This window comes from Seriola aureovittata, chromosome 9, assembly GCF_021018895.1.
Source record: "Seriola aureovittata isolate HTS-2021-v1 ecotype China chromosome 9, ASM2101889v1, whole genome shotgun sequence".
Classification (NCBI taxonomy): Eukaryota; Metazoa; Chordata; class Actinopteri; order Carangiformes; family Carangidae; genus Seriola; species Seriola aureovittata.
This window is the reverse complement of record NC_079372.1, coordinates 24399246-24413043: the sequence shown is the minus strand read 5'-3', so window position 1 is coordinate 24413043 and position 13798 is coordinate 24399246. Positions and strand designations below refer to the sequence as shown.

The 13798-nt window shown below is 39.7% G+C and overlaps 1 protein-coding gene across 1 annotated transcript; it reads right to left on the bottom strand.

Moving 5' to 3' along the window:
* Nucleotides 1-648: 648 nt before the first annotated feature.
* snx21 (sorting nexin family member 21) lies at nucleotides 649-13798 on the bottom strand. The gene is made up of 6 exons (XM_056385763.1): nucleotides 13598-13798; nucleotides 10221-10533; nucleotides 8740-8936; nucleotides 8315-8456; nucleotides 8035-8200; nucleotides 649-6175 (listed from the first exon to the last, which is right to left on the bottom strand). The coding sequence occupies exons 2-6, from the start codon at nucleotides 10516-10518 to the stop codon at nucleotides 5656-5658; spliced, it is 1323 nt and encodes a 440-aa protein (XP_056241738.1). The 5' UTR covers nucleotides 10519-10533; nucleotides 13598-13798; the 3' UTR covers nucleotides 649-5655.

Genomic DNA, 13798 nt, shown 5'->3' with positions numbered 1-13798 from the left:
TGGAGCTCTAGTAACAACAGGTCGGAGAGCCACTGATTGGCTGACTGTTTTCTGAGTAGTCCAATAAAAATATAGCAGATTTCAGGAAAACACTCAGAAAAACCAAATCCTGCAAGGTTGGGTGGTGGGTCCAGGTGGGCGGGGCTTGGGGTATGGCTGAGGGTGGTGACTACTTTGTTGTGACATCACAAAGTTACATTAGTCCTGACAGCTTGTTTTAAGGCTCAGTTTCTGAATACAGGCTGTGTGCATTTCTGTGGACTGAGCGATTTGATACTTTCACAGTATTAATATAGAACCTAGACCTGCTGTATAATCAAAGAAGACATGGACCTTTATACTATATCAGACTTTAATAAAAAGTCAAAAGTCCAAAACTAAAAGTAAAAAACCAAAACTAAAACATGAAGACAGGAGACTTGTATGTGCTTCTCTGTTGTGATCATTAAATGCAATCTTTGAAAAAGTCACTGGCAGTGTTATCATCCTTTGTGTCATCCCTTCTCAACAGAGGGAAAAACATACAACATCCATCATCTGCATGATGCTCATCATCCTGTTTCTGTCCCGGCATGGTAAAGTCTGACTCCGCTCTGATTTCGGCTACTGCAAAACAACCAGTCACGAAGAAAGAAGAAAAGAGAGATCTGGAACTTGTAACAAATTTATTCCATAAAATATACTTGCATGTAGCTCTATGAAGCAGTGTTGCTACAGTTCAATCCAAGTTTAAAAATATTCCACACAGGACAGGCAGGCTGCAATATCTGATCTGAAATCACATCTTTCATCTCAACAGGTGAAGAAAATGACCTTGTGTTTGTTACTTTGATCCATTTTGAAATAAACAGCTTTCCAAACAGTTTAAAAGAAATGATGAAAACCTCTGAAGTGACCGTGTAAACCTTTAGTCCAAGTAAAAAAAACAAAACACCTCAAATCAGGGTCACTAAGGGTTTCATAAACATGCAGCATTAAAATAAAAGCACACTTACAAACAAGGCCTCAGTTTAGTCTCTGTAAAATCTGTTCAATTAATCACAGTTCATTTATTCATTTAACAGCTCAAATATTCTTTCTGATTTCAGCTGCGTGGTGGGAAAATGTTAAATGTTTTGTTGAGACAGACAGAGAGAATCAAATGTAATAAAGATCCCCAGATACAATCGAACCAGGGACGTTGTTTAGACCACTTGAACCCCCCCCCCCCCCCCGCAGACACCGAAACCTCTACATGTTCTACATATTGTAAACTCTCAAATGTAACTCAAATGTAAAATGTTGGTAAAACACTCAAATATCTAGAAAACAAAAGTCATGACCTCTGTGTCTTCAATAGATGCTACGGACACAGATCATCTCTGGGACAGGAACACGAAGTGAGTTCAGTTTAGTTCAGCTCTCTTCGGGATAACTGGTGTCACAAAGTCGGCTCAGTTAACTCTGTGTTTATCTCTCCGGTTATGAGCACGTTCATGTGAAGGAAGCAGAGCTGATGACTACAAGCAGCTTCATCAGAACCTTGGATGAACTAATATGAAATGATTATATGATTATTATCTTGATACAGTTCAGCCCAAATATTGCGATATACAATATCGGAGGGGTGTTATTGTATTTTATGTTTCAGGTATAAGTGATGTGCTACTAAACAGCAGTTCAAAGCAGATGCTGCAAATCCACAAAAACTACAAAAAATAAAACAAGTCTTATTTTTCAATATAAAAAATGCATGTAGTGAGAAATCCTGTGATATTCGGTATTATCCAATATCCACCTGAGCCTATAAACAGAAAGCTGGATTGAATCCAGGACCTGTAGAATCTACATATCCTACAAATTAAAAGATGAACTCATTTAAATGATGTGGCTGCGTCTGTAAGTTTCTGTGATTGTGTTTTTGATGTTTTTTGTAACATGATTCTGCTACAAAAAGATCTGAAAAGATGATTCTGGTTAAATAAAGAGTTGCGCAAAGAGCTCAGTGGCTGATTAAGTAGGAAAAAAGTGTGTTTCCATTTCACTGTCAGACCTAAGTAATGTCATTACAGCAAAAAAAAATAGATAAATAGACAATAGGAGTACTGAGAGTTACACATTTGATAAATTATCCTCAATTATGAGCAGAACCTCAACTTTAGTTTCCCCAAAATAATCCCTCCCTGACAGCCTCTCACTGCATCCCTAACCCCAACCTGAACCAAATAACGCACAGATAGAAGTTTTCCACGCTGTGCGTTGTGTAACAGAAGGTGAAGAAGCAGCAAGAAATGACAAAGCTGCTCTGAAAAAAGGCATCCGAAGCTGAATATAATGTTTCTATTAGCTGTAACTGTATCATGGTTTTAGTCCTCAGTGTTCCCGTGCAGCATCTCCACGTCACTGACGGAGGATATCTGAGCTCCTCACATCTTAAATGTTATTAAGACTGGAGGAACGATGGGAACATTTTCCTCCAGTCAGCAGCTTGTATCAGGCTATCATCTTGATATAACTCTGTACATGTGCATAGTCTGTTTATACAATATTTATTGATTCATTGCCTCTATCATTTCCCCTGTGTGTTAACTCATTAATGAGCCAATAACTTTGTCTCATCCCTTATTAATCCCTTGTTTTACACCACGAATGAAAACCTGTTTGTGGTTCTCAAAAACTCTCCACCAATCAGATCCGTTCCACATTCTTCCTGTTGATGTAAATCAGTTCTTCACATCTATTTTTGTCCCTTATCCAGTCATCCACTCCAGGTCACCATAACCACTAAAACCCCTGGTCTCCATAGTAACCAAATCCACATAAAAAAAACACACATATTCATCAGTGAAAAAGCAGCAGAATTTACCCTGAAAACATGACCCTAATGACTGAGTGCTGGAGCAGAGAGGAAACGCTGCATCAGGTAAAAGTGTGCAGCTGTGTGTGGAGTCAGCTGTGGAGGAGGATACGCTGATGAAGGTTATTAGATGATTTAATGCCTCTGTAACTGTTGAATATTACAAACTGGTTTGATTCATTCAGACGCTTATTAAAAAAGTGCATTAAAAATGATTTGTTCCTCAAATCTAAATTGAAATCTTAATGACAAAGTAAATAATCCTGGACGTATTCAGAAACACTCTAGTTTTAGAAAATTCACAGCAAACTGTTCCAGCTGAAGCGTGACAATCATCATGGTGAAGACGATGATTAATGGTTCAGAATCATTCTGTCAGTTACTCTCTGACTTAGACTGATGATTGTCTCACTACTGAAGTGATGATTGCTTTGGGAACTAAAGCTGAGGTAATCGTCTCTATGTTCTTGACCTGTACTAGTCCCTGTTTTGTTTGTCTCATGCATGTGAACACAGGAGTGACCTGCTACACATTCCTGCCAATGGTTTCACAGTTCTCCACTGATCTGCAGGTGGCGCTAATGCACCAGGATATGCAGCCATGTGTCAATAAAGGCAGTGAAGAAGCAAATGGCCAGCAACTCAAACATTTTAAATCAGCTTTAGGAGGAAGGAGCTGTATTGAACGCATTTGTTTGACCTGAAGGATACACACAATGACTAACATTTAATGCAAATTTTTCAAGTCTGACTTAACCCATTAAGACCTGATGAGACGTACACGCGTAGTTCATGATTTTGTTGTTTTCTGTCAGATATGTGACATGAAATGCAGTGTGATTCACTGAAATCTGCTCAAGGAGGCGAAATCCATCATGGGAAATATATTTCATTCGTTTTTTCAGCAAGGAAAGTTTTTAAAGACGCGGTTTGGACAATGGCTGACGACTTGAGCGAGGGGAGAGATACTGAAGCAGATTACAGCAGTTACCTGGATGACAACAACAAAGACAGCGACTTAGAAGATTCAGACACTGACCTCCAACCCTCCGACCTGCTAAACAGTAAGTCAAGGCTCAGGGTGAGATATTGTGGAGGAGGATCACCGAGTAAGAGCCAGTATCACCGCTAGCATTAAACCTTTGGCTTTTATAGCAAATCATTGCCTTCACCCTATTGTTCATCAACATTTAAAAATAAAAATGTTACAAGGAGTTGAACTGAACTGAGAATGTTGACAACTGTGCTTGTTTTTCCTGCCATATCAACCCTGAAAAGGCCTGAAAAGACAGACTTGAAAAATTGCGAATTTTGTCCTTTAATCCACTGTGAGCGTTGAGATCGAATGGTGCAGACGGTTTGCGGTAGATACACCTGTGCTGAATGTTTGTTGTGACGATGGAGAGGGCGTAGCCTGTTAGCGCTCAAGACTCTGAGGAATGGCAGGAACTCACAGTATCTCAGATCTTTTCTTTTAGATGTTGTCAATGGTTGATGCTGTAAAATATCAGTCAACCTTTAGTAGGCAAAAGGGATTTTAATTGTTTTACTTAATATTTATGCCATCATCATAGTCACAATGAGAAACCTATATACATATGTGTTTGTCAAAGATGAGACACCCAAACATGCATGTCGGTTTGCAGTCTGCATGTTAAGGCTGTTTCACATGTCTGTGCTTAAATGTAATGCATCATAAATGGTATAAAGACCTAAATTAACATAGAGAATAATGTGAACATGTGAATTTGCTCCTTCCTCTGCTTCTTATAATCTTCTATTTGTCCTCCGTCCTCACATTTCTAAAAAAAACTTGTGAATATCTTTCTTTATTTTTGAAAAAATGTTTTCCCTTTATGAATTTTTGTAGCTCACCACAGCTGAGACCAGCTAATATTACGATAAGTGAATACAGGTCCAGGATTATTTTTTAGGATTATCGTGGAGTCAGAGACGCAGAGGAAACTTCCTGATCTGAAGAATCACAATGATCACTGACCTGCTTTAAGGCTTTTAAAGTTTGACTGAATAGATGATGATGCATAGAACAAGTAGTAGGAGTATTACAACCACTGTTAGGAAAATAAATAAATAATCATATTTGAGAAAATAAAAATATTTTTGGAAAAAAAAGTTGTAATTTTGATAAGAAACTCTTAAATATTGCTAAAAACAGTCGGAATATTTTCAGACAGAGTTGTGACACTGCAGTCCCAACAGTTGTGCAAAGAAAATAGTTGTGTAACGCACATAGAATTTGTCTGGAAATGCTAAAACATGTATGTAATTCTAACCCCAAGCAAAAACTTTTATCATTAATTCTTGAAATACAAGAAATTTTGTTTTTTTCCTGCAATACTAATAAGTTTTTGTATATAATAAAATATGTATATTACAATATTGGGATATTGTTTACTACAATATTTACAGTATTGCAATATATTAGTAATATTATGACTTGATTCTTTAAATATTATGACTTTTTCTTGTAATATTGTAATATTATCATTTTACTTGGGAATAACATTTTTTGTAATATGACTTTTCCTTCAAACATTACAACGTAATTTTCATACTTTTTTTTCTTTTGCCTGTATTATTAGGATTTTTCTGACATTTTTGTCTAAATTGATATTTTTTCATCATAATATCACTTTCTTCTTGAAATATTTCAATATAGTCTCTAAATATTCTAAAGTCTTTACTCCTGAAATGTTGGCTTTTTAATGTTATTCATCACTTCATGATATCAGGTCACAGAGGCCCCAACACTATTATTGTAGCATGGTGATTGTACTCTGCAGTAAGTGTGTGTTGTTCTAGCCCTCCCCCTCGCTCTCCTGTAGGTTGTGTTTTACCAGAAACTCTTTGATGGTTGGCTGATTGTCTAGCCCCGCCCACTGCTCCTCCAGGTGTTGCAGAAGCTCCTCCCATTGCCGTTTGTCTCTTCCTGTCTGCCACGACAACCGAACCACTGCCCGCAATAACGGCAACAGGAGGGGGTGGGGCCTGTTGGTAAGTGGGCGTGACACATCAGTCTGTGGAAGGGGGTTCTCACTCTGTGGGTGGGGCTTATCTTCAAGAGGGAGGGGCTTGTCCTCTGTGTTAGTCTCAGCGGGGGTCAGGACACGGAGGGCCAGGTCACAATGATCCCGAGCCTCCTCCAGCTGGTCCACTTCCTGGAAGCAGCACGACAGCCCCACCAGAGTGAAGAACCAATGGGAGGAGGCCGGGGGCGGGGCCTGATCCTGGTTGTCGTAGTAACTTGCCCAGCCCAGTTTATGCTGCAGTCTCTTGGCGTTGAGCAGTGGACCCAAGGCCTCCTGGTAACGTCCCACCCTCAACAAAACAAGACAAACTCAACTCTGAAACACTGGAGCTACAACGCTGCTTATTCTGAACTAAAACCTCTGCAGGCTCATTTATTTATCTAAAACCTTCACAGAGATGAAAAACAGAAGAGAAGAAAGCACACATGGAGAGAAAGAAAAGACAAACCCAATCAGCAGCCTGACCATCATCATAAGAAATTATTCTTCAGGAAATTTGCGGCAAAGAATCAACTATTTATATAAATTATATTTAGTTAGTCACATCACTGGCTTTCATTTTAATTTCGGATGAGAGTCCTCTACTTCATTATAACCAGCTGTTTTGCATCAAATGTTTCAGCTGTCCTCGCTCACTGGAGCAGGAGGCACTTGGCCCAGTCCAGGGCCACCAGTTCCACCCGTGTGATTTCATCTTTACCTCATCCTGGAACATGGAGGGGTATGTGTAGGATTTTATTGATAATACTAATCATTCCAATACTGCCAATTGGTTCCCTTACATTACTGTACAAGAGAATTCAAAAATTAAGAGCAGACTTTCAAGGGATTTACAACTGGACAGGAACCACAGATAAAGGGAGGAGGGTTTAGTTGGTGCCATCCTCAAATTCTACATGAATTTGACCTTTCATTAAGATATGTGGCTAATTACACCAAACTGTGTCATGCTGCACAGTTTCACTTATCTTATTATCTTATCTTTCACTTAGCTTATTCATAAGAATTCAGAACATACTGGCTGTGGATGAGGACCAGAGCTGACTGCAGGAACAGCAGTTGAAGACAACACTTTTCTGTATATTTATATATTTATTATAGTGACTAAGTCCTATACTTTAGTTGCTACCTGTCTGCTCACTGCAACTTTGATTATTTAGACGTGTCCTCGGAATAATGATATCCAGTCCTTACCAATGCTTTGCATCATGATGCGTTTATTTTCTTGTGTCCGCAATGTGTGATGTCCATAATGTCCAATAAAAGTTGTATACAAAATTAAACATAAAACAGCCAAGAAGTTGTCCGAGAACAGTCAACAAGTGTTTGTTTCTTTACAATGAACAACACCTGTGATTACTGCCTCGGCTTTACATCACCCCCTATTGCTGAGAGGAATATCATACAAATCAATTACATGCAAATCAATACATTACCTCGCTTACTGATGGGTTAAGTTGTGTTTTCGTGGTGTACCAATACTAGAAAGGTACTGCTGTACCCTCCCATTAAAAGATATGATATCCTATTTTATATGTATCTACACTAAGAATGACAGTGTGTTAATAAGTGCCGTATTTCAGAGGTATTCAGTATTAGTATCGAGATATTTCTGTATTGATCATATCAAAGTCACAACTTTGGTATCGTGACAACATAGTTGGCAACTGACACAGACAATGAAAGGCGAGAAGAGACAAGACTGCACTGTCTCATCTGTTAAAGTCACACTGGTTTCCACAGAACCTTAAGAGGAAACAACCTCATAAATATTCTGGGTTTTTATTTATTTAAAACCTGCCCTATGAGAACCAAGCTCAGAGGTGCATCCACCTCCTACTTAAGTAAGAGACGCTCAGCTGACCTCAAGCATGTCAATCAGGATTCTCAAAACCCTGTCCTGTCATTTAACAGAGCTGGGACGAAAACAGCAAACTGCTGCAGCAACATCAGAGAAAAATACATTTTGAGATCTTGTGATGTCTACTGGAGATCATAAAAACCTGAACATGTATAATTTATTATTATATAAAACAAAGTACAAACTCCACACATGTAGGAATGTGTTACAAGTAATACAGACATTCGGATTCATCTTCTCATTAAACAGTGTGATGTAATAAGAGTTTATGTCAGTGTATTAGTTACCTGATGAGCAGCTGTCCGGTCTGCAGGTCAGTCAGGTAGAAGAACTGCCGGACACACAGCGCCCCCCGCAAGGTGGACAGTGAACACAGGTGAGACAGGTACTGCTCAAAAGCCCGGCTCCGCTTGGCGATCGTCTCCGCCGTGAAGTTCCTGCGCAGCTTCTTTCCTACAGTGATCACAACAGGTGGTCGTGGATTAGCAGTGAAACAGGAAACAGGCACCAACTACCTCCCTATCACCAGGGTTCCTCTCTGATGACGATGACATAACTTCTACTTACGTGGAAAACAGACACGTTCCATCTGATCTCCATGGTTACGCCGCAGTGTGGCATGAAGACGCTGGAAATCGGAGTATCGGCGGGTGATTATGGCCGGAGTCTTATCGCTGCCGCCGGACTGGATCACGTGGATGGTGTACAGCTTGAGAGAGACGGAAAAAGACCAACCATTTCAACAACCAGCTGAATCTCAGGTTCAAGGTGCATTCGGGTTCAACTGTAAAAATGACCTCCTTCACAATTCACAGCAATGCTGTTTTGAATTTGTAACTACTTGTTCTAGAATTTGACCTGGGTGACAACCACGAAGTACAGAGACAAAAGGTTTAGGCGCTTTACATGTTTTTTCAGACACTGAGACAGACTAAATCTACAGAAGAACTGAGGCAAGTGGGTCACAGCAAATTTTTTTCATTTGAACTCACCACATATTTTGAGGAGCCGTCCTGCACCACGCTGGCGTCAGTAACCTCAAACAACAAGCTGTCCGTCAGCCGCCTCCCAGAGGGAATGGGACTTCCTCCTCCGAGTCCACGCAGACTCCTCCAGCTCTCCTGAAGTTGCCGGGTCAGCAGGGAGGAGGGGGAGGGGCCTACTGGAGACACGCCAACGGGACTGGTATCTACATGAGACAGGTGAAGTTAATTTAGTGCGTTTCTCTAATTTACTATGTGAATTTTTTAACATTAGGGTTGTTTTTAGATTAGAAATCTATACAGGCCTGACACTTTCTGTCATACCATCACTTGGATCATCACCCATCAGGCTGCATACAAATAATGTTTACAGGGATATGATGAATAATGAGCGTATTTATTTGCACTGAATGTAAACAAAAAATTATCTAAACCCTGTTGTAAAAATGAAAGTAAGGATACCAAACACTGATCCACAGAATTAAAAGACACTTTCCTACTGTAAACCCCCCCCCCATTGTTCGATTCCCATGTGAAAGTGGCAGCTTATATTGTAACCATGACAACAAAAATAATCTAATGTTGAGGAAGTACTTATTTTAACCAAAATCACAATCTTTTCCTGAATCTACCCATGCCATGACCATTAATATAGAAACCATGGCGACGTAGGTAGGTACACCGCTCTAGGTACAGTCTGCGTGTTTATTATTGTAACCATGACAACCGAGGTCCAGTACGTCTGCAAACGTAGGGGCGCTATTTCAGGAGACACTCCTATGGTTTGTATCAGAGGGTTGAAAAAACGACCTGTATGGTTGTTCTGGTCGGAGGACTGGTTGAATTAAAATGTGGACAACATAGATCTGGGTTTTTGGTGGACAGATATTAGCTTTACTTCATTCTCTCCACTTGCTCTACACATCCAAACTGCTACACCACTTTTAATCCAGACATGTCGCCTGTTTATGTGATTTGCAATTTAAATACTGGAGAGAAAAATGATCAGAGACAGAATTAAAATAAATATTTTTATTAGTCATAAAACATGGTCAGGTTGTCTGTAAAAGTCTGATCCTGATAAAAGCTACACCTCTGCACAGAAGTGACAGACACTGTCTGACATGGTGATGAGTCATGGACACTCCTGCACACACCATCAGATACCTTACTACCATTAAAAGCAGGACAAGTCTCATACCAGGGACACTTGTATGTACATGCTAAACTACTACTTGACAGACTGTGTTGTTGATAATATGACACAGACCAGATGTTCAATGAAGTTGAATAAAGCTAAATTACTATTTGAACAATATGATAGAATAAAATTGCAGGACGAATACCTAAATAACGTAATTTTCCTTAAAAGCCACAGTGAGATTCAATAACAAGCTGAATTGGAATCAAGTCAATTTTTATTGTCAATTATAAGATGATTCTAGTAATAATCACGTACATTGTGTTAAATCATCAGACCACCACCTCACCTGCGCTGCTGAGCCCCTCCTCCATTGACTCTCCCAGGAAATCAGAGTCACTGTCCAGCCCCGACCCCTCGCCCTCGGGTCCGTCCTCTTGTCCTCCTCCTCCTCCTCCGCTGTCGAAGCAAAGCGTCCCTCCGAGCCTATCGGTCACACACTCCTCCTCCTCCTCCAGCTCCGCCTCCCAGCGGTCCTCATTGAACTCCTCCTCCTCCTGTCCGCCGCCTGCTTCCTGCTCAGTTCCCGCCCCCTGACCATCTTTAAACAGCGAGCGCTTCAGACGGTCTAGCAGCCGGGACGCCATGATGCTGCCTGGCCACTGCAGGGGGAGGGATGAGTGAGAAAACAACAAGGGAACAACATAAATCAACATTAATCATCTTGCAGCTGATTGATTTGGTTTAAAACTCTAGTTTCACAGTGGTGTTGCTGGCAGAAAGACCAGAAACATATGTGCTATGATCCATCATCCTCCAGACAAACTCATATTTTCCTCCAGCTGCTGTCAGAAATCTGAGGTGACACACTCAAGCAATAATCGACAGAAAATTAACCCACAACAATCATAAAGATTTATTTATGATTTGAGATGATGTGTTTGCTGGTTCCAGTTTCATTAAAGGTCCCATATAGTATAAAGGTAGATGTCCATGTGTTTTTTGATTATAAAGCAGGTCTAGGTTCTATATTAATACTGTGAAAGTATCAAATTGCTCAGTCCACAGAGAAATGCACACAACCTGTATTCAGAAACTGAGCCTTAAAACAAGCCGTCAGGACTTCTGTAACTTCGTGATGTCACAACAAAGCAGTCACCGCCCTCAGCCATGCTAGAGCTCCAGAGAGAGGCCTGAGAGAGATGTAAAACTATGTTTTCTGGTTTTCTTAGTCTTCTGTGATAGAAAATATTTTATAGACAAAACCATTTATCAGTTATTCAAGAAAATAATTGTTAAACAAATCAATTATGAAAATAATCACGGATTGTACACTGATTTGCACTAAGGTCCAAAATCTTAAAAATAAGATAGTCTCTAAGAAGTCTCTCCTGCATCTTAATATCTGAAATGATAACTCTGTGAAAGCTTCAGAAGGAACTGTTTGAACAAATAAATTAGGAACTACTCTGATCATAAATTAATTAAGTAATTAATTAATTAAGTAAGTAAGATAGGCATCAATATTTTACCCAGCAGGCAGAAATGGAAACAGGAAGCTATTTCATACCACTTATTTATTGTCTTTTTTAACTTAACTGATTAAATTGTCCTTTTTCAGTTAATGAAGAAATTAAATTATTTAAAAGACCTATTGTGTGTATTAGGTTTCGAGTTGGTCTTGGTCGTTGTGCATCATAGGAGTTTGTTTTGTGTATTGTGAGTCTCATTGAGAGTATGAATGATATGGATTGTGTAATATCACTGAAGAATTGTCTATAAATTTATGGGGACCTCAGGAAGACTAGCCACTGTTACAATACAGTGGCTAATGGGGATCTAACTAAATTAATTAATAAAATGAATAAGTAATTAAGTGAAAATTAAGTAATTTTTTATGTTCCAGTTTCTCAAATGTGACTATTTATGACCCTTTTTTGTCCTATTTGATAATATTCCTATGATTTGAACTCTTGGTCGGACAAAACAAGCCATTTTTAAATGCCACCTTAGGTACTCGGAATTTTTATTCTGTCTGTTTATAAACTAAATGATCGAGAAAATAATCTGCAGACTAAGTAATAATATAGGGACTGTAATAGTCTGTGTGTCCTTGGCAAAGTCTCTGCAGAGAACAGGGGAGGAGACGGGAGAAGAAGATCACAATCACAACACACATCTGTACCACCACAACAGTTACCGCCCATTTACTGCCATGAAACTAGAGGCCAAAGTGTTAGTAGAGCTTCATAGTAAAGATCCAACACCTTTACTTCCAGAATCCAGGTTACTGAAGAAACTAGTTGGTCACATTTGAGCTCCACAAACACACTGATCTACTGTGCAGCAGGCCGAGCTGGCTCCAGTTACAGAGCTGGCGGCCTCTCTGAATGGAAATCATGTCACACATTAATAATACACAGCCGCTTGCTAAGTCAGCCTGAAGCCAGGAAAACAAAGCACACGGTGATGCTCAGGCCTGCAGAGCTTCATCAGGATCCTTCAGTCAGAGGTTTTTAGCTCATCAGTACCTTTTATACACAAGATGTAAGAAAATACACTTAAACACATTCAAATTTGTTCAAGAATTTTAAAGTCCTTTGAATGAGTCGTATGTAAGGTTTTGTGTGAATGTGTCATTTCGTTCTTTTTTTATCTAAAACATTACACGTCCTATTGTCCATTATGTGGGGAGGGCAGACGTGTAGCATTGCCTACTTCTTTTATATGGACAATAAACTGCAAATAATGTAACAAGAACCCAACGTGAATTATATAAAAACAGAAAAAAGCAGCACGTCTTCACGTTTAGAAAGCTGCAAACAGCACATGTTTAACATTAATCTATGTTTAATTATTGACCTAAACTAGTAAATAGTTGTTAGATCTGTTATGCATTGGCCATTGGCTGATTATTTGTTTAATCAACCATTTGCATCTTGTTTAAAACTGCTGTCCAATAAAAACAAATGTGCTGTTGTCTATGCTGTCCTCCTGTCAGCATGAGAATGGTCAACTGACAAACTGATGGAACTGAATCATACTTTATTATTGAAGCTATAGGTGCTAAAACCAAATGAGAATATAATAGTGGTATTTATTAAAGACTGGGCTCATTTACTTTCCCTTTAAAACCTCTTTGATTGTAAAAAAACAAACAAAAACTAAAACAATGAGGGACGAGAAGTGGGAGTTTATGACGCGTCCGTGAACGCAGCACACTGACCAGTTAAACTTTAGCTTTAACACCAGAATAAATAATTTTAACCACACAGATATAAATCAGCTACAGATACTCTTTGACTGAAGATGGTGAAGAGCTATGTGCCAACACTGTTAGCTCAATACATAGCAGAGTAGACTCAGTAAACAGGCTGAGGTTTATATGTTAAAGTTTTTTAAGTTAGTCGGTGATATTAAACGTTACCGACAATGTTCAGTTAGCTAACTAGCACAGCGGGATTTGGAGCTTCAAGCTAACTCTCGTTAATCCATCTGGACATTGCAAATGTAAAGTTTAAACCGCCAGCTCGCAGTTTAGTCAGACAGTCCCGTTTCCGTCGGTGTCCACACGCCGCTGACTGAATGAAGGGGCTGTGGTGCTAAAAGCTAAACCCGTTAGCTCACATCACCGCAAAAGTTAGCGAACAAGCTAACAACTTTGTTTACACTCAGTGAGTTGACGGTGTGTACTGGTTCATTCGCTCGGAGGTTTAGGTAACTCACCCCTAGACTGGAAGCTGACCGTCCCCGCTCCTCTTAATCCATCTCAGCAGGTACATGTAGACTTTAAAGCTCCGGGCAGGACCTGAGGGCTGGAGCCGGTCCTGTTGGTGTTTCCGAAGTCCACACACACACACACACATACATACACACAGCTGACTAACTGTATCCTGATTCCTGAAACTCTCCCCCGCTGCAGCCTGC